General features: G+C 42.7%; 1 protein-coding gene across 2 annotated transcripts in view; it reads left to right on the top strand.

Moving 5' to 3' along the window:
- Positions 1-3,886: 3,886 nt before the first annotated feature.
- The window catches only part of DYNC1LI1 (dynein cytoplasmic 1 light intermediate chain 1), a 47,344-nt gene continuing 24,144 nt past the window's right edge, over positions 3,887-27,086 (top strand). For both annotated transcript variants that reach the window (XM_055383355.2, XM_031009537.3), the window contains exons 1-2: positions 3,887-5,784; positions 5,991-6,064. In XM_055383355.2, coding sequence (XP_055239330.1) covers positions 5,639-5,784; positions 5,991-6,064 — 220 coding nt within the window. In that variant the 5' untranslated portion in view covers positions 3,887-5,638. The remainder of the gene's footprint in view (positions 5,785-5,990; positions 6,065-27,086) is intronic.

Raw genomic sequence — 27,086 nt, 5'->3', positions numbered from 1 at the left:
GGAGTTGGCCAACTGGCTACCTGGGGGAAGACACTGGGATGGACAGCTCCACACCTCCTTCAAAACAGGAGGAACAGCTAGAGCGAAGGCCTCAAAGCAAAGAGACACACAACATATTCAAGAAACAGCAGTGGGGCTGATGTGGCTGAAAGGGGGAAATTGAAGGGAAGAGTGGAACGGAGAAAGAGAGGTGGTGGGGCCAGATCCTGCATGGCGTTACGGGTCATTGTAACATCTTTGTCTTTTCCTCCGACTGAAATGAGGAGCCACTGTTGGGTTTTGAGCATAGAAGTGACGTGGTCTCACTTACATTCTTAAAGGATCACTCTAGATGTTATGTTGAAGAGCCTTTTACAGAATTTAGGCAAGAAATGATAGCTCAGGTCAAAGGGTATCAGGGGAAGTGCGGTAAGAAGTTGGATTGTGGGTATATTTTGAAGGTAGAGACAACAGGATTCCTCATGGATTCAATGTGTGGTGTGAGACAAATAGAGAAGTCAAGCATGACTCAGGTTTTGGGCCTAAGCAACAAAGAAACAAGGAGTTGCTACCCAATGGGGAAAGCCATAGGTAGAAGATACTTTGTTCCCATAGGACAGAAGTTCAGTTTGGGGCATGTTGAGTTTGAGATATCTATTAGATGTTGAAGTGGAGATGTGGAATAGGCAGCTGGCTATATTAACTTGGAGTTCCAGATGGAGCTCTGGGCTGGAGCAATAAATTTAGAAGTCTTTATCATATAGATGGAATTTAAAGTAGTTAGACTGGATGACATCACCAAGGGAGTGAGTGTAGAGAGAGAAGAGGAACAAAGACTGAGTCCTGGGGTCCTTGAACACATAGCAGTCAGAAAAATGAGTAAAGAAAAGGAGACTGGGAAGGAACAGCTACCAAGGGAGGAAAAACACAAAGAGAACATGGTGACCTGGCAGCGACATGAAGGATATCCAGAAGGAATGAGCAACTGTATCCTGTGTTGTTGATAGGTCAAGAAGGACAAGGATAAAGAGTGTACCATTGTATTAAGCAACAAGGGTGTCATTGACAAGGGTAAGAGCAGTTTCTGTAGAGTCATAGGGGTAAAAGCCTGATTGAAGTGAGCCATAAGGGCAAGGGAGAAGAGGAATTTAAGATAGCATAGAGAGAGAATTCTTTTAAAGAGTTTTGATGTCAAAGAAAGGAAAGAGGCCCGGCGTGGTAGCTCACACTTGTAATCCCAGCACTTTGGGAGGCCGAGGAGGGCAGATCTCTTGTGGTCAGGAGTTCAAGACCTGCCTGGCCAACAGGTGAAACCCTGTCTCTAATACAAAAATTAGCCAGGTGTTGTGGTGTACACCTGTAATCCCAGCTACCCAGAAGGCCGAGGCAGGAAAATCGCTTGAATCCGGGAGGCGGTGGTTGCCGTGAGCCGAGATTGCACCACTGCACTCCAGCCTGGGAGACAGAGGGAGACCCTGTCTCAAAGAAAAGGAAAGATATGTGGTAATGTAGTAGTAGCTGGTGAAGGAATGGGGTTCAGGGAAATTTTTTTCTTTTTTTTAAGATTAGAGTATCAATAGTATGTTTGTATGTTAATGGCAATAATCTAGTGGAAATAAAAAATGATTATATAGAGAAAGAAAGGGAATAATTGTTGGAACAATGTCCTTGAGTTGAGGATAGTAGATGGGATCTAGTGCATAGAGAATGCTTTAGTATAAGAGTATGGATTATTCTTTCGATACTTAGCAGGAGGGAAGAGTATGAAAGTGCAAATAATGGAAGGGGGATAGATGTGTTAGTGGGAATTTGTAGAAGTTGCAAAGGATTCCAATAAGGAGAAAAAAGAACACATAACAAAGATTTAGAAATCAGAATGGCTTTGGATTTCTCAATGGTAACACTAGAATCTAACAGATAAGGGGGCCAAGGCTTTAAAAACCTAAGGGAAGATAGCTTGTAACTCAAGAATTCTATACTTAACCAAACTATTATTAAGTTAAGGTAGATAAAATGCATTTTCAAACACAGGAGGTGTGCTAGATATCTTGTTTGCCCCTTGAGATCCTTCTCTATTCCCACTTTGTGCTCAGGGAGGTAGACCTGCATGGATTACTTCACTTGGGTCTCTTGCCCTCTGGCTCCTGGTTGGGTTTGGTCAAAGGGCGACACTGGTGGGAGACCAGGGGGCAGAAAGAAAGAGATGGATACTGTGTTCCTTTACTGAAGACTATAAATCTTGGTGGGCAACCCTTTCCTATAAGCTGCATCTCTCTCTGGATTCTAGTAAACATTCCTTCCTCTATCCCTTTCAGGCCTAAGGCTTCCTGCTGTTGCTAGTCCTATCTCTTCACACTGTTCACACCTTTGTAAACAGTCCCTTCATTAAGCTTTCCTCTAGCACCCCCTTAAGAATGCCATTTTTCCTCTGGTTGACCTTGACTGGATACACTGGTGTCCAAAGACTTACCAGTGAGCCTTTTTATCATAAAACTATTGGGGGAAGTTCTCCACTAAAACAAGAAGACACAAGATTGAGGCAAAGGGAATCTCCTGAACAATGGTGAAAGATCACAGGATGACAGCTGTGTATTCAGTTTCAGAATAACCAACTCAGAATGGAGCAGGCCAGAAGGTTCTTAAAGGTGTCTTTAAGAAGGTAAAATTGTTAAAATACCTAACAAGGAGTTTTACACAGCTGGGACGGGAATTTGAAACTGAACTAAAGACATGGAAATCTAAGCAAATGAAAAAGAAGATGGTTGGCCGGGCACAGTGGCTCATGCCTGTAATCCCAGCACTTTGGGAGGCCAAGGCGGGTGGATCACCTGAAGTCAGGAGTTCGAGACTAGCCTGACCAACAAGGTGAAACTCCGTTTCTACTAAAAATACAAAAATTAGCCAGGTGTGTTGGCAGGCACCTGTAGTCCCAGCTACTCGGGAGGCTGAGACAGGAGAATTGCCTGAACCCAGGAGGCGGAGGTTGCAGTGAGCCGAGATCGCACCAATGCACTCCAGCCTAGGCGACGGAGCAAGACTCCGTCTCAAAAAAGAAAAAAAAAGAAAAAAGAAAAACAAGATGGTTATTAATTTTAGATGTAAGAAAACATTGGGCAATAAAGAAAAAGCAATCATAGTATAGAAAACAGGTCAATTATAAAACAGCATTTATGCAACAAAAATTCCAAGGGACTGATGAATTATTTCCTTTTATAGACTTCCTCATAATATATAGCTTCCCTATTTTTGTAATGTAGAGGTTTTCACAGAAGGTATTTACCAGAACAGCATCTAAAATTACCAGGACATTTATTTTAACATGATTTGGCCTAGGTCATTTTACAGACTAGACAGTAAAAAATCTCAGCTTATCTATAAACTTCTGATCTGTGTGACCTGGGGTAGGTTACTTAATTTTGCTGACCCTTACAAAGTATGAGGATTGCAAATACAACACACAGAGTGCCTGGCACATAGTAGGCATTCATAAATGACCACTTTTGTCAGCCACCTTAATGGAAGAATGCTGGATAGGGATATTATAAAACCACAAGGAATACAACTTTGACCTCAATTTAGGTGGGTAGTTGAGCATCTGGAAGTCATGAGGTGTTGAAGCCTGACACTATTATAAAAGTAAACACTTCTCAGACTAAGCAAATATGATATGGAACTGACAACAAAATTGAGGGGAAAATGCTCTGAGGAAGATGACTAAAAGAATAAAGTACAGAGTAAAATGGCTTTCAGAGGGGCCAAGAGCAGTATACAGCTCTCCTTTAGAACAGTGACATAAAGACTCAGCTTCTTCTAGGGGTCTCCACCCTGCTTTGTGCCACAGAAAGTGTAGGACTACTGGGGAGGGTTCTGGTTCCTTTCTTAAGTATATAAACAACAAAATCAAAAGTTTTATTTTATTTATTTCTTTATTTAGTGACAGGGTCTTGCTCTGTCATCCAGGCTGGATTGCAGTGGCAGGATCGCAGTTCACTGCAGCCGCGACCTCCTGGACTCAGGTGATCCTCCCACCTCAGCCTCCTAAATAGCTGGGACTGTAGGCACACACCACCATGCTTGGCTAATTTTTTGTACAGCCGGGGTTTCGCCATGTTGCCCAGGCTGATCAAGAACTCCTGGGCTTAAGCAATCTGCCTGACTTGGCCTCCCAAAGCGCTGGCATTACAGGTGACAAAAAATTTTAGCTCCAAGAGTTCTTTAGGCCCATCACTTCTAGAGGTTGGTCAGATATTAATGGTGTGAAAGGTAAAGAAAGTCATTGATAACAATTAACATGTGGTAAGCGCTTAAGATTTGCCAGTCGTTATTCTAAGCCATTTTACATGAATCATCCCGTTTAATCTTCACAACAACTCTAGGTCCTTTTATCCTCATTTGACAGATAAGGAAACTGAGACTCACGGAGGTTAAGTAAATTGCCTAAGGTTACACAGCCAGTAAACTCGAAGAGCTAGACCTGAACTCAGATTTGCCAGCCTCCAAAGGCTTCCAGACTTCTAACCGTAATGCTAATATACAGCAAATAGTCTTTAGTTGTGGATTTTCTCACTAGCATAACAGCATTGATCAGGCCATATTCTAGCAAGTGATTTTCCAATATGAAGTGATAGAGATAACATACAAAGGCCAGGCAATTTTAAGCAAATGCTCTTACAGGTGTACTGGGAGAGAGCCTTAAAACCATTGACTCCTTCTAAACATGGAGTTCAGACATTCAAATACCTTTACCTAGTAAAGTTCTAATAGAAAAGGAGTTATTTTAGGGCTAGTATAAGTCCATCCATGTATTCCCAGTGTCAACTGTGCTCGACGTAGTAAGTGTGGAATCAATGTCTAGTGACCGGTTAGATGACCCGCATCGTGGATCTTTTCAAATCTCACATGGAGGATCTCATACAAAAACATCAAGAACATTAAAGCAAGCCCTGACAATAATTTTAAAAAAATAACAGTCTATTTTCAGGGTAAACAATTACTTTGTCACGCCGCTGCTTAGGGGCTCGGAGAACCAGCTTCTGATGTGGGTCCAGGTTGAGGAACACTTCGCCACTTGAGAACGCAAATAAAGTCCAGAAATCCAGGACCACAGCAATACTCCAGCCCAGGGTTGCAGGGCAGCCTCTTTACCAGCCGGGCGACCCATTTCTATCTTGGCGCCTGCGAAGCGCCGGTTTGGGCGGGGGACCGCTCTCAGCCTGAACAGTGGGTGGGCCGGCAATGACAATGCAGGAATTCCGCGCAGGCCGCAGGGTTTGGGGACCTGTCTGAAGGGTGGGAGGGAGCACTTTTCACCTGACACACCCAACCCCCCTGCCGCAGCCCAGGGCCGCGGATGAGCGGAAGGAAAGCGCTTCGATACTGTCAGATCACTGGACTTCAGCTGCAGCATAGCGGCCCACCCCGCCGCCCGCGTACGCACAGCCCCTCCGCGCCGGCCAGGCAGCCACGCACGCGCAGTCCGTTCTCGCTCGCTCCATCAGTCCCGGCCCGGCCCGGGGCCCCGCCCCCGCAGGCCCCGCCCCGCTCCCGTGCGCTGAACGCCCCATATCCGGGTTCCCGCCGCCTCCGCCGCCTCCACCGCCACCGCCTCAGCCGCCTCGCACATTTAGTCTTGCCGGGAGTGGTGTGATTCCCGACCAAGATGGCGGCCGTGGGGCGAGTCGGCTCCTTCGGTTCTTCTCCGCCGGGATTATCCTCGACTTACACTGGCGGCCCCTTGGGCAACGAGATAGCGTCGGGCAACGGTAGCGCCGCGGCAGGCGACGACGAGGACGGGCAGAACCTTTGGTAACGACTCCACCCCTCCCTCAGCCCCCGCTGGCTCCCCCGGCCTTGCGCGGACGCCTCGGGATCCCGTGCCCGCTGGAGCTCGGCGCCGCGCCCGGCCCACTGCGTTCCCGGCAGCCCCATCCCCGGCGCGCCGAGGCCGGGTCCGTCCCTCCCGCGCTGCGGCTCCGGCCTCCGGCCTCACCGTACGCCTTGCTTCCCGTTAGGTCCTGCATCCTTAGCGAGGTCTCCACCCGCTCGCGCTCCAAGCTCCCTGCGGGGAAGAACGTGCTACTGCTGGGTAAGTGTTCCCTGCCTCGCCCCGCCCCGCCCGGCCCCCAGCGGCCCGGGGTACCTGGTCCGCGGGCTAGCTCGCTGGCTCTCTTTGTGCGGACAGCCGGCCCAGCCCCGCCCCGCCTCGCCTCCCGACCTGTCGCGGATGGCTGGGAGAGAAGGGGATCACGAGACCCTTGACCCAGGACCTGCGGGAACCCGCCCTCCCTCAGGTTCCTCCTCCTCCTCCCCGGGATATGGGGGTGGCCCTGACAGCCTCCCCTGGGAAGGACAGAATTCGATCGCTCATCTGAGGGATTCTCGTGGCCTGGGGTTTATCTAGAAAATGACAGGTTTTCTTTCATCACAAAAATTGGTAGCAGGAGGTTCTTTGCGAGAGCTGCAGCGCAAATGGCATGCCATTAATATTTAATAGCTGACTCTTTGTATAATTGACAGAAGCTAGAACTAAGACCTGGCGATAAATGTTCTTGATTCAGCGTTCTCTGGTACAATGTGCTCGTGTTGCAGCTACCTTAACTGTCACATATAATTCTGAAATTTGTAAAGGGCAGTAGAACACAAGTTTCTAGTTAAAGTCTTTTCAGCCAAATGGATGTAATAAGGAGAAACGGTCCAGTGTCAGTTCTCCTGATTGTTCTGTATCTCCTCGGCTCTCTGGAAGTTGTGTATTCTGTTTCTTTAGTGACTCTGGGGGTGGGGATAGAGGACTGAGGGAGAATAGTTCGCAGATTCGCATTTTTCTAGGCTTAGCTCCTGAATCATTTATAGGAGAAATTTATATAGTTCTTTACATGCGAGATAACTGAAGTTTGGCTTATACGATGATTAAATTTAAAAACTTTGGTATTTGGTGTCGGCTCAATACCAGAGTTTTTTGTTGTTGTTGTTGTTGTTTTGGTTATATCCATCTAAAAACAGGAAACAAGAAGTCAAGTACTACTTGATAGGCTGCATGGTTAAATATGAATGTTTACATAGAAAAAATTACTTTTTTAATAGACTGCTGCCAAGCAAGAATATATGATTATTGATATTGTTTAAAGCTACATGGAGCTAGTTGAAAAATTAGTTTTTACCCTTGTTTTTAATGTGGTTGAAAGCACCTACTGCAGATTAGCCTGGATTGAGTCACTGCCCTATCACATATAAGCCCTAGGATCTTAAGCAAGTTGCTTGACATCTATAAATCTCAGTTTCTTCATCTTTAAAATGGTTGTTATAGAAATAATAATACTTGCCTCTAGGGTTGTGGGGGGAATCAAATGAGTTAATGTTTGTATCGTGGTAATATTTGCAAGTGATACTTTGTCATGGATTTATCTTAAACTGAATTAGAAAATATTTGTGATCAGAACTTTTTAAAAAATTGAATTAGTGCCTACAGAAGTGATATTAATAGGGCAAAAATAAATTAGGATCCAAAAGCAAAAAAAAATTGTAGAATATATTTTTAGTTTACTAATTTAAACAAATTACTACTCATTTCTAAGCTAAAATGGATTTAAGCTCATATGACCTCATTGAAATTGATTCTATTTTAATTAAATATTTGGAAACACTGCCGTGGTAAAGGTAAGATTCAGAAGTTTTGTTCTTATTTTATACATTTTCTCCAGTTATTTCTGCACATTAGATATTGTGTAGATGATTCTGTTTATGGTAAAACAAAAGTGGCAGTTTTGTTCATTTTTTGGTATACCTAATTTGCACTGAGGTTGTGCCATTTTTTTTTAACCCCCCTTTGACACTGGGTCTGTGCATGTGACTGAGTGTTCTTAGAGGTCCCAGCCTCCTTCACTCCACCATACAAGAATAGATTAAATTTCCTTTTTTATGAACTTAATAGTTCATAAAGTTCCATCTAATATCAGGTAATATGAGCTTGAAATTTAATATTTTTCTTTCAGTACTATTGGGATTTTCATCAGAGAGTCCTTTTCAGCTTTGGAAGGAGCTAATAACTAATTTGTATACTGGTTACAAAAATAGAGTTAATTTTCTAAAATACCCCTGAAGATTTCCTACAGACATTTCACCGTCACATATGGCAGCATTCACTCTGTGCTGGTGGAGGAAAGAAATACCAAATAGGGATTGTGGTTTTCTTTGTTATGAGTTTGAAGGTGCTAGGCAGGAGGATGCTTGGCCCTAATACATCTTTCATGAATGCAAGTGGTCTCTGGAGTCTCTTATTTAAAAAAACAAATCTAAGGCCAGGCACAGTGGCCCACGCCTGTAATCCCAGCATTTTGGGAGGCCGAGGGGTGGATCGTTTGAGCTCAGGAGTTGGAGACCAGCCTGGGTAATATGGTGAAACCCCATCTCTACAAAAAATAAAAAAATTGGCCTGGCATGGCAGCTCCTGCCTATAATCCCAGACTTTAGGAGGCCTAGGTGAGCGGATCACCTGAAGTTAGGAGTTAGAGACCAGCCTGGCCAATATGGTGAAACCCCATCTCTACTACAAATACAAAAATTAGCTGGGCATGGTGGCACGCACCTGTAATCCCAGTTACTCGGGAGGCTGAGGCAGGAGAATTGCTTGAGCCCGGGAGGCGGAGGTTGCAGTGAGCCAAGATCGTGCCACTGCACTCCAGCCTGGGTGACAGAGCGAGACTCTGTCTCAAAAAAAAAAAAAAAAAAAAAAAAAAAGGCTGGGTAAGATGGTGCATGCCTGTAGTCTCAGCTACTCAGGAGGCTAAGGTGGAGGGACATCTTGAGCCCTGGAGGCAGAAGTTGCAGTGAGCTGAGATTGCACCATTGCACTCCAGCCTGGGCAACAGAGTGAGACCCTGTCTCAAAATAATAATAATAATAATAAATAAAATAAAAAACCAAATCTGAGCCTATGACAAGGCTTTACATTTCAGAAACAACCTAGAATAGGAACAATGATATAGACCTAAGTACTCCCCTCACAACACACACAAATTGCAGTTTAGCTTGCCACATGCTCTCTCCTACTACTACCTGATGGGAGTAAAGGGTCATGACTAGTAATGTGTGTATGTGTAAGAGCCATTCTCAAAGGATTTTCATACAAATCTCATTTCACCTCCTCTCTCCTCCCTGATCAGGGCACCAATTTATAGACGGGGTAATGAATTGTAGAGACCTGTTAAGTGGATTTTCCAAGGTCACACAACATAAGGGCCCTGTTCTGTGACTCTGGCATGGATTTCTAACTTGATAGAAGTTCCTGCAAGGGAGAGAGTGCCAGGTACAAAACTCTTTCTACTCAAAGCCTGTCTTTGAACAAAAGTACTGGTAATTATTTTAAAGGAAAATCCAAATATTTATTGGATTCTGGGATGCAGCTGTTGCAATGGCACTTGTGTTTAAGTAATCATTTAATCTGCCTAGGCCTGACTTCTAATGAAATCCAAAAAGTCTATGGTATTAACTCTTCTTTCTTGAAAGGTTTTGAGAATGGATTTCATGAAGATTTGTTTTTAATAAGGGTAGGACTTCTTGCACATGTATTTTAAGTAGGTTCTAACCTCTAAATTGTTTTTTTAAGAACTGCATTTTCATTTTTACCTTTTATATTTAATTACTTTTAATACAATTGATTATATTTGTTTTTTTGTTTGTTTGTTTGTTTGTTTTTGAGATGGAGTTTCACTCTTGTTGCCCAGGCTAGAGTGTAATGGCAAGATTTCGGCTCACTGCAACCTCCGCCTCCTAGGTTCAAGCGATTCTCCTGCCTCAGCCTCCTGCGTAGCTGGGATTACAGGCATGTGCCACCACACCTGGCTAATTTTGTATTTTTAGTAGAGACAGTTTCTCCATGTTGGTCAGGCTGGTCTCGAACTCCCGACCTCAGGTGATCTGCCCGCCTTGGCCTCCCAAAGTGCTGGGATTACAGGCGTGAGCCACCGCACTGGGCATATTTGTATTTTAATAGCTGCCTTTAAAGGCAGTTTCTCCATATTGATTACTTTCCCATGTTTTGATAAGAAAACTCCCTAAGGAAAATAATAATAATACCTAACATAGAGCACGTACAGGTACTAGTCATGTAAGGATTGTTTACGTACTCTATCCCCTTAAAGATCAGGAAACAGACACAGAATTTTTGTTTTATTTTTGAGGCAAGGTCTTAACTCTGTCACCCAGGCTGGAGCGTAGTGGCATAATCTCGGCTCACTGCAACCTCCGCCTCCTAGGTTCAAGCGATTCTCCTGCCTCAGCCTCCTGCGTAGCTGGGATTACAGGTATGTGCCACCACACCTGGCTAATTTTGTATTTTTAGTAGAGGCAGTTTCTCCATGTTGGTCAGGCTGGTCTCGAACTCCCAAGCTGGTCTTGAACTCCTGGGCTCAAGCAGTCCTTCTCTCACCTCAGTCTCCCAAAGTATTGGGATTGCAGGGGTGAGCTACCACACCCGGCCAGAAACAGAAATGTTAAGTAAATTGTCCTAGGGTTACATAGCCAGGAGGCAAAATCAGTATTCAAAATTTTGCAGCCTGAGGCCGGCCCCATGGCTCCTGCCTATAATCCTAGCACTTTAGGAGGCCGAGGGGGTGGATCACCTGAGGTCAAGAGTTCGAGACCAGCCTTGCCAATATGGTGAAACCCAGTCTCTACTAAAAATACAAAAATTAGCCAGACATAGTGGTGGTGGCTCCTGTAGTCCCAGCTACTCAGGAGGCTGAGGCAGGAGACTCGCTTGAACCAGGGAGGCAGAGGTTGCAGTGAGCCAAGATGGCACCATTGCACTCCAGCCTGGGTGACGAGTGAAACTCTGTCTCAAAAAAAAAAAAAAAAAAAAAAATTGTGCAGCCTAGCTCCCCGAGCTAGTACTCTTAATCTATAGAATCTCCCTAAAGGAAAAGAGCTTTCCTTGTATGTAAGAGGATGCTTAGCAGTTATTAAGGAATTTTATCTGATTCTTCTCAGTGTGTATCTTTTAGTGCAAACAATATCACTTATTTAGATTAATTGAATTCATTGTCAGCAAAGGTGCATATGTAATCCTGGTCCCAAGCACAGTGACTGGTTTTTAGATAGGACTTCAGTGTAACTTTTTGATTTGCTGTCAGTGTGAATTAATGAAAACTAGCTGGTCCTTTGTCAAGTCATATAAGCCTCATCTTTCTCATCTGTAAATCAGGCTATTTGAATTTAATGATCTCCAAAGCCTTATTTGATCTGACATTTTATAAATTTTCTTATTTTAATCTTGTGAGTTATTGAATATTTTTAAAGAAATGTTTTAAGGCATATTGAAATTGGGTTTTAATTAATTAATATAGGTGTGGGCCATTTAATTCCACCCAGGAAAAAAATGTAAAGTCACTATATTGTTCTCTGAAGGTATTAGTCCACAGTAATATGCAGCCAAAAGTCCCACAAAATGCTGAACATCATCAATAAGTATATGTGAAAGTCTTTTTTCCCCCACTTCAGGAATAAAACTATTATGCTTGAGCTATTGTAGGAAACCTTAAGATATACACAGTGGAATTCAGAGATCTGTTAAGAGAAGTAACTTGTAACTGGCAAGGGAGTGTATGGTTTTCTATGTGAGGACTGATTATAAAAATAATGAGAGTGTGGCCGGGCGCGGTGGCTCACGCCTGTAATCCCAGCACTTTGGGAGGCCGAGGCGGGCGGATCACGAGGTCAGGAGATCGAGACCATCCTGGCTAACACGGTGAAACCCCGTCTCTACTAAAAATACAAAAAAAAAAAAAAAAATTAGCCGGGCGTGCTAGTGGGCGCCTGTAGTCCCAGCTACTCGGGAGGCTGAGGCAGGAGAATGGCGTGAACCCGGGAGGTGGAACTTGCAGTGAGCCGAGATCGCGCCACTGCACTCCAGCCTGGGCGACAAAGCAAGACTCCGTCTCAAAAAAAAAAATAAATAAAAATAATGAGAGTGTTCAGTCTAAAACTATTGATTTGGTGAGGAACTGAGATTAAAGATCATCAAGGTTCCATGAGTTATGCTGTTTTCTGGCATGACTGGTTATGGGAATATGATGCAAGGAATAGACTGTTACCATATATGATATTGAATTTTTTCAAAGAATTAGCATGAAATTATTTATTACACGTTTATTATATGTTACTACTACTAAAATACACCAAATATAAAGTGTTTTGAGAGTAAGATGGCATATTGGCATCTTATAATAGAGTCAGCAAACTCTTCTGTCAAGGGCCAGATTGTAAATAGTTCAGGCTGTGTAAGTCATATGGTCTCTGTTGCAACAACTCAGTTCTGCTGTTGTAGTTCCAAAACAGCCATGGATAATATGTAAATGAATGGGTACAGCCTTGTTTCAATAAAACTTTATTTACAAAAACAGGCAGCAAGCCAGTTTTGGCCTGTGGCCTGAAGTTTGTGAACCTCTTTGTTTGTTTGTTTGTTTGTTTGTTTGTTTGGAGATGGGGTCTTGCCCTGTCACCTAGGCTGTAGTACACTGGCACAATCATAACTTATTGCAGTCTCAAACTCCTGGGCTCAAGAGATCTTCCTGCCTCAGCCTCTCAAGTAACTGGGAATACAGGACTGTATTCCCACCACGATGGCTAATTTTAAAAATTTGTTGTATTTTTCTAGAGACAGGGATTTACTATGTTGTCCAGGCTGGTCCCCAACTCCTGGGCTAAAGTGATCCTCCCACCTCAGTCTCCTGAATCACTGGGGTTATAGGTATGACCCACAGCGCATGGCTGTGTTAGGTGATTATTGGCGTCAGTTTTATCAGTAAGCACAAATGCCAGTTAATAGAGATTTCTAGTTAATGGGATATGGTGTGTGGCACATAATAGGTGCCTAGTGAATATCTGTTGAACAAATGATGAACGGTCTTTACTTAAAGTATCATTGTTATTCCAGTTAGGTATAGTTTGAGCACAGGTTTAAGAATTGTTAAGAGGACTTCATATAATATTTCCCCCAGTGCTACTGTCAAAAGCAGAAAACAGAACTGGCAAATCACAGATACAGGCTGGTAGAGCAGTAATTCAGCTGGTGTGAAATCCATGTGAGAGGAAATGTCAGTAAAAGCACTTAGAAAATATAAAACAGGAGTCTTGAAATAGGAAAAGAAAAGTCCAAAATTTAGCTTGGGACTCTGTCACTAACAAGTCTAAGTGGCCGGGCATGGTGGCTCAGGCCTGTAATTCCAGCACTTTGGGAGGCCAAGACAGGCAGATTACTTCAAGTCATGAGTTCGAGACCAGCCTGGCCAACATGATGAAACCCCATTCTACTAAAAACAGAAAAATTAGCCAGGTGTGGTGATGGGTGCCTGTAATCCCAGCCACTCGAGAGGTGGAGGCAGGGAAAATTGCTTGAACTCAGGAGATGGAGGTTGCAGTGAGCCGAGATCGTGCCACTGCACTCCAGCCTGGGTGACCGAGCAAGAATCCATCTCAAAAAAAAAAAAAAAAAGTAAGTGACCATGGACTAACCTTTTTGGGCCTTATTTGCTGTATTTGTAAAATCAGGACAGTGGCTATTAGAAAGACCCCACAGATTACCATTTTATTCTTTTTTTCACCAAACATTTATTAGAGACATGTCATGTATAAAATGCTTTGCTGAATCATCTGGGGTAAACAGGATGACTAAGACTCAGCTCCTGCCCTCCAGGAGCTTATAAACTCCTGTGAGGAAGAGACTCAAAGTAGTAAAGATCAAGTATGTCGGTATGAAATAATTGCTAAATAGGTCACGAAATATTTTGCGGAAAAGGTGGTATCTGAGTACAATTTTGCTAAGAAGGGTGGGGAGGAGAACAACCTGTGAAAAGGGCCTAAAACGCAGAGAAAAGGGCCGAGGCAGTTTAGGTATGGCGGAAGGAGTCCTGACGAAAGCCACAAGATCTTAGAGTCAGCCTCCCTATCCTTTGAAGCGGTGGAGTTGTGGACAAATTAGAACCTCTTGACCTGTAAACTGAGATTATTTCATGCATCATGGGATTAAAAGAACCAAAAGAAATTATGTCTAAAACACTTTCCTCTCAAAATTGGAAATCACTATTTTAAATTATGAAAGTAATGCATGTTTCTTGCCAGAGAAATTTTAAAAAAGGTAAGAAGATAAAGTGAAAATAGCCATGCTCAGTGGCTCCCGCCTGCAGTCTTAGAACTTTGACTGCAGAACTTTGGCCAGGGTGGGGGCATGGCTTGAGACCAGCCGGGGTAATACAGCAAGACTCTGCCTCTACAAAAAAAATTTTTTAAATAGCTGGTATGGTGGCACATGTCTTTTGTCCCAGCTACTTGGGAGGCTGAGGCAGAAGGTTCATTTGAGCCTGGGAGTCCAAGGTTGTAGTGAGCTGTGATCACACCACTGCACCCCAGCCTGGGTGACAGAGCGGGACCGTGTCCCAAAAGAAGGAAAGAAAGAACATGAAAATAATGCATGATCCTACCACCTAGAGGTAAGTGTTCATTTTTTCTTATTTTTTTATTTTTTATTTTTTAGAGAGAAAGTCTTGCTCTGTTCCCCAGGCTGGAGTGCGGTAGTGTAATCATAGCTTACTGCAGCCTCCAATTCCTGGGCTCAAGTGATTTTCCTGCCTCAGCCTCCTGAGTAACTGGGAGCCTCCTGAGTTACTCAGCCTCCTGAGTAACCATACCTGGCTAATTATTTTTTGGAGAGATGGGAGTCTCACTATGTTGCCCAGCCTGGTCTCAAACTCCTGTGCTCAAATGATCCTCTGGTCTTGGCCTCAAAGTGCTAGGGTTATAGGTATGAGCATCTATTAACACACCAGGTCATGTTCATTTTCTCTATGTGAATATTTTTTTCTTAAAAATAAATGATGATTTATATTATTCGTTTGCAATCAGATTTTTTTTTTAATGTCATGTACCATGGTTCACTTCGTGTAACACGGGGTTTTTTTTCATGTTAATAGATACGGCTTTGTTTATTGACTGAATAGTATATATAGCTATACCATAATTATAATGGATTGGTAGACAGATTATTATTGTTATACCTCATTTTCCATTTGCCCACTATTTTCTTTGGGATAAGTTCCCAGAAGTTGAATTGTTAGGTCTTTTAAATCTTTCTACGTAAGTATTGTCAGTCTTCTAGGAAAGTTGTACTATTTTACTTTATTTTTTTTTTTTTGAGATGAAGTCTCGCTCTGTCACCCAGGCTGGAGTGCAGTGGTGCCATCTTGCCTCACTACAACCTCCACCTCCCGGGTTCAAGCAGTTCTCCTGCCTCAGCCTCCTGAGTAGCTGGGACTACCGGCGTGTGCCACCACGCCTGGCTAATTTTTTGTATTTTTTAGTAGAGATGGTGTTTCGCTGTGTTAGCCAGGATGGTCTCAATCTCCTGACCTCATGATCTGCCTACCTCAGCCTCCCAAAGTGCTGGGATTACAGGTGTGAGCCACCACGCCTTGCCACATTTTTACCATCAGTATGTGAAAATACTTGTTTGTTTAGCACCACTGCCAATACTAAGTATTATTCATTTTAATCTTCGGCTATCTAGTAGGTTAAAAATTTGCATCTTAATGTAAAGATGATTTAATTGTAGAATACATACCATATTTGATTAAGAACCATTGCTTTAGTGTGACTTTGACCTCCTAGGGCATGGGAACTATTAATAGCTGTTGTAATCAACCACTGTGGTTAGGATTTACTGATCTTGGTAGATATTTATTGGATTAAACTAAATGTTTTCTTTGGTGGTTTTTTTTTTTTTTTTTTTTTTTTTTTTTTGAGACGGAGTTTTGCTCTTGTTGCCCAGGCTGGAGTGCAATGGTGCAATCTTGGCTCATTGCAACCTCCACCTCCCTGGTTCAAGTGATTCTCCTGCCTCAGCCTCCCGAGTAGCTGGGATTACAGGCATGAGCCACCACGCCTGGCCAATTTTGTATTTTTAGTAGACGGGGGTTTCTCCATGTTGGTCAGGCTGGTCTTGAACTCCGACCTTAGGTGATCTGCCCGCCTCATCCTCCCAAAGTGCTGGGATTACAGGCATGAGCCACTGTCCCTGGCCAACTAAATGTTATTTTTAATTCATATCTAGACAGCCCGTGGGAGTAAGTAAAATGATTAAGGATAAGTTCTGTTTTTTTTTAATGTAATGTGAATTGCTGAATGATCAATCCAAAGGTAGGGCTTTGGCCAGCTGCAGGGATGGAAACTATCATGTATTGTGTCTGTTACTTGTGTTGGGTGTTCTGCTAGGTGCCGTATTATGTAGCATGTTTACATTTTTCCAGGAAAGGGTTTTAAGCCCTAGGTTGCACAATTGAGCTGGAATTCATTTTATTTATTTATTTTTTGAGACGGAGTCTTACTCTGTTGCCCAGGCTGGAGTGCAGTGGCACGATCTCGGCTCACTGCATCCTCCGTCTCCCTGGTTCAAGTGATTCTCCTGCCTCAGCCTCCGGAGCAGCTGGGACTACAGGCGTGCCACCAGGCTTGGCTAATTTTTGTATTTTTAGTAGAGATGGGGTTTCACATTGTTGGCCAGGCTGGTCTTGAACTCCTGACCTCTGTTGATCCGCCTGCCTCAGCCTCCATAAGTTTTGGGATTACAGCTGTGAGCCACCACGCCTGGCCTTCAGCTGGAATTCAAAATTGGGTTTGTCTTTTCGCTCTACAGGCACCCCTTGACATGTTGGAGGGATGTAGTCATGAATAGGCATGCATAAATGTTTGCTTACAGTCACTTTGTGTCCTACATTTGGTTAATAGTCTCTCCCTACTCTCACCTACCAATGTGAGGGAGGAAGATGCCCTCTAGGAGATGGGGAGCACACCTAAAGTCCCTCACCCTACCTGGGTCCTCCAGATAACCTGTGGAAGGCCATGCAGAAGATGTACGCCACAGGTAGTTCAGTGAAGACCCCTCATGGCTCTTGTCACCAGAGCTTTCAGATAAAATAGGATAATTTATGTTACATAAGTCCAAATCAAAAATGTCAGCTTTACAATGTTGATATCTCAATTGGATAAGGAAGGGATATAGCACATTAGAATTCCCTGTCTCCTGATGTTCATGATGCTGGGGACCATGTCAAACAGTGGCATGTGTACTTGGGAAGTGTTCAAGATAGCTATTATCATTAAAGTATTACATGTTCTTAATTGTTTTGCTTTGACTACTCATTTTTCACAATTCCTGTTTTTATTGTTATATTTTTTAAACTGCTGTATAAGTTACAAAGGAGTTGGGCTGGGCATGGTGGCACACGCCTATAATCTCAGCATTTTGGGAGGCCAGGGTGGGCAGATCGCTTTAACTCAGGACTTTGAGACCATCCTGGGCAGCATGGTGAAATCTTGCTCTACAAAAAATACAAAAATCAACCAGGCATGGTGGATGCACCTGTAGTCTCAGCTGCTCAGGAGGCTGAAGTGGGAGGATCACTTGAGCCTAGGAGATTGAGGCTGCAGTGAGCTGAGATCTTGCCACTGCACTCCAGCCTGGGCAACAGAGTTGCCCTGTCTCACACACTCACACAAAAACTATATATATATGAGTTTTATTTCTAGTGTATTACTGATCAAGAAATAATGGATGAAGCTGGGCACAGTGGCACACACCTGTAGTGCAAGTTACTCGGGAAATTCAGGTGGGAGGATTGCTGGAGCCCAGAAGTTCAAGACTAGCCTGGGCACCATAGCGAGACCCTGTCTTTAAAAAAAAAAAAAAGTAGTAGTAATGGATGATAATAGTAAAGCATTTTAAATCCATAACTATAGAGATGGTCTGATCTTACTCTCCTCGATTTAGAAGTTGGGGAACAAATGGAATTATTTGACAGGTTTACACAATCAATAATGACAGTGTTGCAGTTAGAAATCACATTTCTAAGTCTTCACGGTTCTAATCTGTTAATTGTTATTATTATTTTGAGATGGAGTTTTGCTCTTGTTGCCCAGGCTAGAGTGCAATGGTGCGATCTTGGCTTACCGCAGCCTCTGCCTCCTGGGTTCAAGGGATTCTCCTGCCTCAGCCTTCCTGAGTAGCTGGGATTACAGGCATGCACCACCACACCTGGCTAATTTTGTGTTTTTAGTAGAGACGGGATTTCTCCATGTTGGTCAGGCTGGTCTCGAACTCCCAACCTCAGATGATCTGCCCGCCTCGGCCTCCCAAAGTGCTGGGATTACAGGCATGAGCCACCGCACCCGGCCCCCTGTTAATTGTTATTATAAAGTTGATGGAGATTACATTCTATTGTTGAGTTAGAGATCTATCAGGGAGATAAAGCAGTATCACCCTGTACTGTTTTGGTGACCGTGTGTGGAATTTGAGATTTGCTTTTTCTTTTCTTTTTTTTTTTTTTTACATTTTTAAAGAGTTGGGGAAATAAAACAAAAAATGTGTGACAGAGACCTATGTGGCCTGAGAAGCTTAAAATATTTGCTGTCTAGTCCTTTACAGAAGAAGTTTTCTAGCACCTGCGTGTAGACATGAAAATTAATAGTATTGCTTTTATGAAATTGTTGTTGTTGTTTGAGACAGGGTCTTGCTCTGTTGCCCAGGCTGGAGAGCAGTGGTGCAGTCACAGCTCACTACAGCCTCAGCCTCCTGGGCTCAGGTGATCTCCCACCTCAGCCTCCTGAGTAGCTGGGGCTACAGGTGTGTGCCACCATGCCCGCCTAATTTTTGTATTTTTTTTGTAGAGATGGGGTTTTGCCATGTTGCTCAGGCTGTAATGAAACGATTTGTTTTTTTAAATATGCCCTCTTTAAGAAAACTTAGTATATAAACATGCAAATTTAGATAAAATATTCAGAGAATAATTTTAGCATCATCACCTAAAGGGTTCTTTATGGAAGGGCTTTCATCCAGTCTGTTTGAACAGGAACTCTCTACTTGCGTAATTGTATGTTTACAGATCGTTAACTATTTGGCTGCCAGTCTTAAAGCTGATGTGTCTGTTTCACTGCCAGCTGAAGGCCAAGGAACTGAAGATAGGTAGCTGGATTATTTCAAGCATCGTTTGAAACCCCTTTTCTGTACTTGCCACTTTAAAGGTATATTAATTGTGTAGAATAAAGTAAATTTTTTTATTTTATTTTACTGGAACTATTAGATGTGTTGTGTTTTCTAAACAATAACTTATAATTTAGTGACTTAATTTTTAAAATTGTTTGCCATTAAGCGTTATTTTTATTTTTACTTCTATTTTTATTTTATTTTATTTTATTTTTATTTATTTACTTTTTTTGAGACGGAGTCTTGCTCTTGTTGCCCAGGCTGGATTGCAGTGGTGCGATCTCGACTCACTGCAGCCTCCGCCTCCTAGATTCAAGTGTTTCTCCTGCCTCAGCCTCCCGAGTAGCTGGGATTACAAAGTGCCCGCCACCCATGCCTGGCTAATTTTTTTTTTTTGTATTTTTAGTTGAGATAGGGTTTCGCCATGTTGGCCAGGCTGGTCTCAAACTCCTGACCTCAGGTGATCCACCCACCTCGGCCTCCCAGAGTGTTGGGATTACAGGCCTAAGCCACCGTGCCCAGCCAAGCATTATTTTTAAACGTATCAGTGTCAAAGGACAGGCATCCTAAACTTTAACATTTTTTAATCCTTCTGATTGTATAGGTGAATAAAGAGAAGAGGGTTCATGATGGAGTTTTTAGTATCTTCAAACACTGTCCAGCTTGGTTGTGGCCAGGCAACTAAGGACCAACCCTTGGTCCAACGGCTAGAAAAAGTTTTCCTAAGTTTAGTGAAGGAGGAATGTATTATGAGCTTACACTATTAATTGATCTGTTATTGATGAGAGGTGGACATTTGATTTTTATATATATGAGTAATGAATGATTTTAATCGATTGTGGTAAATGGCCAGGACAAGCAGTTACAGATGAAGTATATTATGAAAATAGAGATTGTGGTTGGAATCAAGAAATAGCAAAGTTTGGGCCAGATGTCCTGGCTCATGACTGTTATCATAACATTTTAGGAGACTGAAGTGGGAGGATTGCTTGAGTTCAAGACCAGCCTGGTTAACATAGGGAGACCCCATCTCTACAAAAAATTAAAAAATTAGCCAGGCATGGTGGCACACCCCTGTAGTCCCGATTACTCAAGCTGAGGTGGGGGGATTGCTTGAGCCCAGGAGGTTGAGGCTGCAGTGAGCCATAATTGTGCACTGTACCCCAGCTTGGGTGACAGAATGAGACCCTGTCTCAAAACAAACACCGCATATTCTCACTCATAGGTGGGAATTGAACAATGAGATCACATGGACACAGGAGGGGGAATATCACACTCTGGGGACTGTTGTGGAGTGGGGGGAGGGGGGAGGGATAGCATTGGGAGATATACCTAATGCTAGATGACGAGTTGGTGGGTGCAGCGCACCAGCATGGCACATGTATACATATGTAACTAACCTGCACAATGTGCACATGTACCCTAAAACTTAAAGTATAATAAAAAAAAATTTAAACAAAAAACAAAAAAAACAAAACAGAGAAACAAGAAGGAAACCCACAAAGCAGCAAAAAGAATATGAAGGTTGGTGAAAGATCTGTACATAAGACATGGTTTCTCTATTTGGTAAGCAAGCAATCTCCTTAAAAGCAAAGACTTTATGTCTTGCTGACTGTTAGGAGAACCTGCCTGAAGAGTATTTGTTGAATGCGGGGGACATACCTGACACACTTATAGACTGCTGGAAGAAACACACGTCTAAGATGACCCTCTGCAGTACAGTGTGCTATTCAGTCTGCAGTGTGCTATTGAGAGCACAAAGAGGGCACTTAACCAAACATGTGGAGTCAAAGAAAGCTTCCTAGAGACCAGAAGAAGATAGCGTTATCCCAGGTGAGGGGAAGGGAAGAGTATTCCAGAGAGAAGTGATGGCATATGTGAAGGTGTAGAGTTGGGAGAGAACGAGGCCTCTGACTAGAAGTTCCTGAAAGAAATTGTGTGTCTAGAGCCTAGTATGTTGGTGGAGGACACGGTGAGAGATGGGCAGGAAAGGTAAGGGAGCTTTTGTAAGAATGTTGACCTTTACATTTTGCCCTTTACCTGTAAGAACAGCAGGAAGACCCTGACGGGTTTTTTTCTCACATCTTACGAAAATTCCAAACATACAGAAAAGTTGAAGGGATTTTACAGTTAATACTCATATATCTCAACCTAGATTCTACCATTAACATTTAATTACATTTGCTTTATCACATGTGTCCTGCTCTCTTACCCATTTTTTAAAAATGCATTTCAGTGTAAGTTGCAGATATCAGTACACTTTCCTCTAAATACTTCAGCAAGTGTATCATTAACTAGAATGCCCTGATGAAGGGTCTTAAGAGAGAGAGTAGCATAATGAGATCGGTTCAGGAAGATCACTCAGCTGCAGGATGGGAATGGATTGGGGGGTGGTATATACTTAGTGAATGCTCACTTATAAGTGGTGTGTTAATAGAGTGAGGAGAAGAGAGCTGGGAGGAGGCCAAATGTTAAGTTTTGTGCCTAAAGACATGAAAAGAGAAAAACAGTTTTAACAAACAATATGATTGGAAGATGTGTATAACCCTAGAACAAGACTGCATCTTTGCAGATACCTCAGATCAGATTCCTGGAAAATAGGAGATAAAAAGTGGGATTTTGTTTACAGAACCTTTGTTTTCATTAGCTTTTCAGACCTTTTATGAAACAGATCTGTTTTCAGATGTTGCATTTGCCATCAAGACACATCATGTCAGACTGCATTTAGGTGTAAAGAAAGTGAAAGCTGCATAATCCCCTGAGGGGTCTTAAGAGGATTTTGAATTGAAGCTTAAGATGTATGAAAAGAAGAAATAGGCTTAAAATGTTTATAAAATATGAATGTTCAATATTCAATTACCAGGGTCTGATGAGGTGGCTCTTGCCATAATTGCAGCACTTTGGGAGGCTGAGGCGGGCAGATCACTTGAGGCCAGGAGTTCGAGACTAGCCTGGGCAACATGGTGAAACCCCGTCTCTACTAAAACCACAAAAACTAGCCGGGCATGGTGGCATGCGCCTGTAGTCCCAGCTACTCGAGAGTCTGAGGCAGGAGAATCGCTTTAACCCGGGATGCGGAGGTTGCAGTGAGCCAAGATTGCGCCATTGCACTCCATCCTGGGTGACAAAGTGAGAGTCTGTCTCAAAAAAAAAAAAAAAAAAAAAAATTCAAAAATTTAAATTACCAGATGTTATTAAAGTTGATAAATGAGAGGGGAGGAAGAGTGGTTGATAGAAATTTTGCTCCCAGAAAGATTTTGTTTCAGTAAATAAAATGCTTCCTGAAACATTTTAAGAACCTTCTTCCTGCCAAAGCACTGTGTGAGGTGGTCAGAATATTCTTGGGAATAAGTTTTTGTTTTTTTCCTTATTCTGTTTACCCTAAGAGCTAAAGGGAGTTGTACCCTTGCAGAGGTTGACTTGGATTCTCTTGGGAGGCATGGATTATTCTATGCTACCACCAATCTTTGTGACTGTAGCCTTGGCTTCAGTTTCCCCATTTGTAAGAAGAGGGGATTTATTACAGTTCCTTGTAGCCCCAAAATGCTGTGTTTATGAAACGTTATTTATTCTCAGTGTGACCATTTCTAACTTGTTACAAGAAGTGAGAAATTTTGAAATCACAGGGTGGGGAAATAATCTGAAACTACTATGTTTAACATACTACATTTATTTGACCATATGCTCTTTCCTTTTTCAAATTTTATGTTGTAAAGTTTACTTAAAACACATCTACAAAGTACTGAATGTTAAGAGGAATAGCTGTCATCATTTAAAATTCTAGCAGAGAAAAAATTACCAGCATAGTAAAACAAATTTCTGGTACTTCAAGTTAGATTCACAAGACTAGGAACATATCTACCTGTCACTCAGAGGAAGTCCACAAAGAAGAGTGCATTAATTTTCTTTCTCTTCTGAAAATAGTAGTGATTCTTGGAAGTGGAGATAACTTTTTTCTTCAGAGAGTCATAATACAAAAAATAATAAACAGTCTTTTTGTTGTTGTTGTTGTTACATAGATTAGAGGTTTCTGTGTTGCCCAGGCTGGCCTCAAATGCCTAGCCTTGCCTCCTTATGCACCAGGACAACAGCCCTGAGCCACCACAGCTCCCAAACAGTCTTGCTTTAATGGTCTCTAAAGACACCAGCACTGTTGAGTATTAGGAAGAATGTGCCTTGGCATTAAATTCCTATGAATCCAGACCTGGCTCTGTCATTTCTTACCTGTGTGAACTCGGATAAGGTACTTAACTGAGCCTCAGCATCCTACCTGCCAGATGGGAGATAATCACGCCCCTCAGAGTTGTTGTGTTAGTTACAGTTGGCAGGATACTCTTGCAGGTAGGCACTCTGTAAGTGTTCACTGCTGTATGCTGCTTGCTGCTTCTGTAGAGAGGGAAGTGGGAACCACTAGTGGCTCCATTTGACTAAGGTATGGGCGAAGGGACATAATTCTAGTCTTTAATATTTATTGTATGGAAACATGTTGACTTCATCCTTTTTCTGTCCTAGTTTTTTAGGCCTTTGCATTTCAAACTCATTAATATACAATATAGTTTTAAAATACTCTCAAAGTAGGTAAGGGGATGAAATTTGTATCCTGCATTTAGGGATTTGTGAAACTTGGATCAATTTTTGGCTGCAACTGAATTGATAGCACTTTTTTATGGTTTGGTTTGGGTTTTTTGTTTTTGTTTTTGGGTTAGTGTCTCACTCTGCTTCCCAGGCTGGAGTGCAGTGGCATGATCACAGCTTACTGCAGCCTTGATTCTCCCATGCCTGAGCTGTCCTCCCACCTCAGCCTCCTGAATAGCTGGGACCACAGGTGTGCACCACCACACCTGGCCAATTTTTCTATTTTTTTGTAGATAGAGGATCTCCCTATCTTGCCCAGACTGACCTTCAGCTCCTGGGTTCAAGTGATCCTCTTGCCTTGGCCTTCCAGAATGCTGAGGTCCATGCCCCGCCAATAGCTTTTTGTTGTTTGAGACAAGATGTGTCAGTGGCTGCTCTGTAGGAGGCTTAGAAGTATACATTTTAGGCCGGGTGTGGTGGCTCATGCCTGTAATCCCAGCACTTTGGGAGGCCGAGGCAGGCAGATCACGAGGTCAAGAGATCCTGGCCAACATGGTGAAACCCCTTCCCTACTAAAAATAAAAAAATTAGCTGGGCGTGGTGGCGTGTGCCTGTAGTCTCAGCTACTCGGGAGGCTGAGGCAGGAGAATTACTTGAACCTGGGAGGTGGAGGTTGCAGTGAGCCAAGATCGCACCCCTGCACTCCAGCCTGGCGAAAGAGGGAGACTCCGTCTCAACGACAACAACAACAACAGCAAAAGTATACATTTTGCTGTGAAAGGAGCAGAGATAATAGGCACGTTTGTCACATGTGCTTTTTAGGTACTAGGGATGCAGCAGTGAACAAAATAGAAATGTCTGTTTTTCTGGAGCTTGCTTTTGAGGTTGGGGGAGACTAAGTAAAATACATAGTATCTTAGTATGTTCAGTGGAAAAAAAAAAGAAATAAAGAATGTTGGGAGGTTGTAATTCTAAATGAGATGGGGGAAGAAAAGGTGGGGGTCTCAGTGACTCATGCTTGTAATCCCAGTGCTTGGGAGGCTAAGCGGAAGGAATGCTTGAGGCCAGGAGTTTGAGACCAGCCTGGGCAACATAGGAAGACCCTGTTTTAAAAATGAGTGAATGAATGAATAAGGATAACAGAGTGAGACCTGTCTTTAAAATGAATGAATGAATGAATAGTAAATACTTGTTTGTAAGAAGGAATGAATGAATGAGGTGGTCAGGGAGGCCTACCTGAGGAGGTAATATTTAAGGGAAGGCAAAAAGGAGGTTAGGCAACATGCAGATATCTGAAGGAACTTTGTTCTAGGTAGAGGGAATAGTGGATACAAAGGCTTTGAGGTTGGAATCTTATATTAATTATGTAAGTCAATGTTTTGGGGGAAGTGGCAAGATGATGATAATGCTTTGTGCATATTGAAATGTGAGGTATTCATGGGACATCCAGTAGTAATGACTAGTAAGTAGTTTGGGAGAAGCTGAGCCTTGAAGGAAGTCTATGGGTCACCAGATTTTAGGTGGAATTGAAGTCGTGGATTTGCAGTCTCTGAGAATTACGTATAGAGTGAGAAGAGCAGAGGACTGAGGAAGGAACCCTAGGTAACAAATGTTGGGTAGGGATAGAAGAGCAGTCTGCAAAAAAGACTTAGGACCAAACACTTCAGAGGCAGCTGGTAAAGAGGATGGTGTTTCTGAAGTTATAGCCAGGCAGTCTTCTCTGACTTCTCTGTCTGCCTCTTCTCTCTGCCAACTCCCAACCAAAACAGCCTTTGAGTATAGTTGTCTCTGCCTCCATACCTTAGTTCAGAACTACCTCATTTTTTGCTAGGACTCCATTAATAGCCTATTGTCTTGTCTCTTTACTCCTAAACTTACTCTTGTAAGTCATTCTTCCACACTTTTCCATAGCACTCTTTCTAAAGTACCTAAACTGTGCCAGTGGTTCCTCATCTTCAGAATAGTCTGACCTTCTCAGCCTGGCATAAGATGCCTTTCATGATCTGGCCTCCACTGTTTGTTTTCACCTTTTGCTTCCTTTCCCCTTCACATCCTAAATTTCATGCATTCAAATTATTTGTCCTTCCTAGAAGGACGCTTCTTTGCTTCTGGGTCTCTGTACGTGCTTTTTTCATGTGTTCTTACTTCCTGGAATGACAAACTCTCCATGGTTCATTAACTGTACAAGATTTGGCTAAAGTGTTACCTTTTCTGCAAAGACTTCTGACTTCCAAGTAAAACCAGGCTCTTCCCTCTGGGCTGACTTCCTGATTTGTTGCATATCTCTGGTGTAGGTGTAATGACAATATCTTGAAACTGTTTCGTATTTGTTATCCCCTTCCAATTTATGAGTTCTTAGAGGACAACAATTTTGGTATAAGGATCTTCATATTCTTAGTGTTTGGCTTAGTTTAATAAATGTTTAATGCCGTGGTTTTCTTTTTTTTTTTTTTAATTTGCTGTTAAAATTTTTTTTACAAATTTAAAAACTATAAATAGAGATGGGATCTCACTTGATCACCAAGGCTCTTGAACTCCTGGGCTCAGCTGATCCTCCTGCCTCGGCTCCCAAAGTGCTGGGTTTGCAGGCATGAACCACCACATCCAGCCATGGAGTGGTTTTCAGTATGGCTTCTGTACCAGCAGTATCAGCATCTCTGGAAACTCGTTAGAAATGCAGATTCTTAGGCCCCACTCAATATTTACTGGATTAGAAACTAAAGGGGTGGGTCCCAGTAATCTGTGTTTTAACAAACTTCTCAGGTGATTCTGATACCTTATAACAAATCCTGCAGGTGATTCTGATAGTTCTAATAGTTAGAAAATTATTAATTCATCCAGTGAAAGAATGATTGACAGCATTCACAGAGAGGAATAAACTCTGATCTTATGATAAGTGGAGGAGAACCCTGTTCAGTCTTTAGAAAAAGGAGACAACCATGCTGTAGTGATGGCTGCAAGAAATTAAAATAGTGAGCCTATATAGTTAGATTGACAATTTTGTTTGTTTGTTTGTTTTGAGACGGAGTTTCGCTCTTGTTGCCTAGGCTGGAGTGCAATGGCGCAATCTCAGCTCACTGCAACGGCACAATCTCAGCTCACTGCAACTTCCGCCTCCCGGGTTCAAGCGATTCTCCTGCCTCAGCCTCCCGAGTAGCTGGGATTACAGTCATGCACCACCACAGCTGGCTAATTTTGTATTTTTAGTAGAGACGGGGTTTCTCCATGTTGGTCAGGCTGGTCTCGAACTCCCGACTTAAGGTGATCCACCCGCCTTGGCCTCCCAAAGTGCTGGGATTACAGGTGTGAGCCACTGTGCCCGGCCAATAGTATTTTTGATGTCATGAATTCAGGCTCAAAATCTGTTCTGAATCTACTAACTTAAACCTTTAGAGATTAGTTAAACTAAAAGGAAGACACAAGCTTGTTATTGAAAAAATTACTCATAGTATCGCCATCAGAGATAACCAAATTATCAGTGATTATTTCTAGATAGTATGATTTCTAT

The sequence above is a fragment of the Gorilla gorilla genome, chromosome 2 (genome assembly GCF_029281585.2).
Source record: "Gorilla gorilla gorilla isolate KB3781 chromosome 2, NHGRI_mGorGor1-v2.1_pri, whole genome shotgun sequence".
NCBI lineage: Eukaryota > Metazoa > Chordata > Mammalia > Primates > Hominidae > Gorilla > Gorilla gorilla.
The sequence above is the reverse complement of the archived record's forward strand: the minus strand, read 5'-3'. Positions and strand labels throughout refer to the sequence as shown.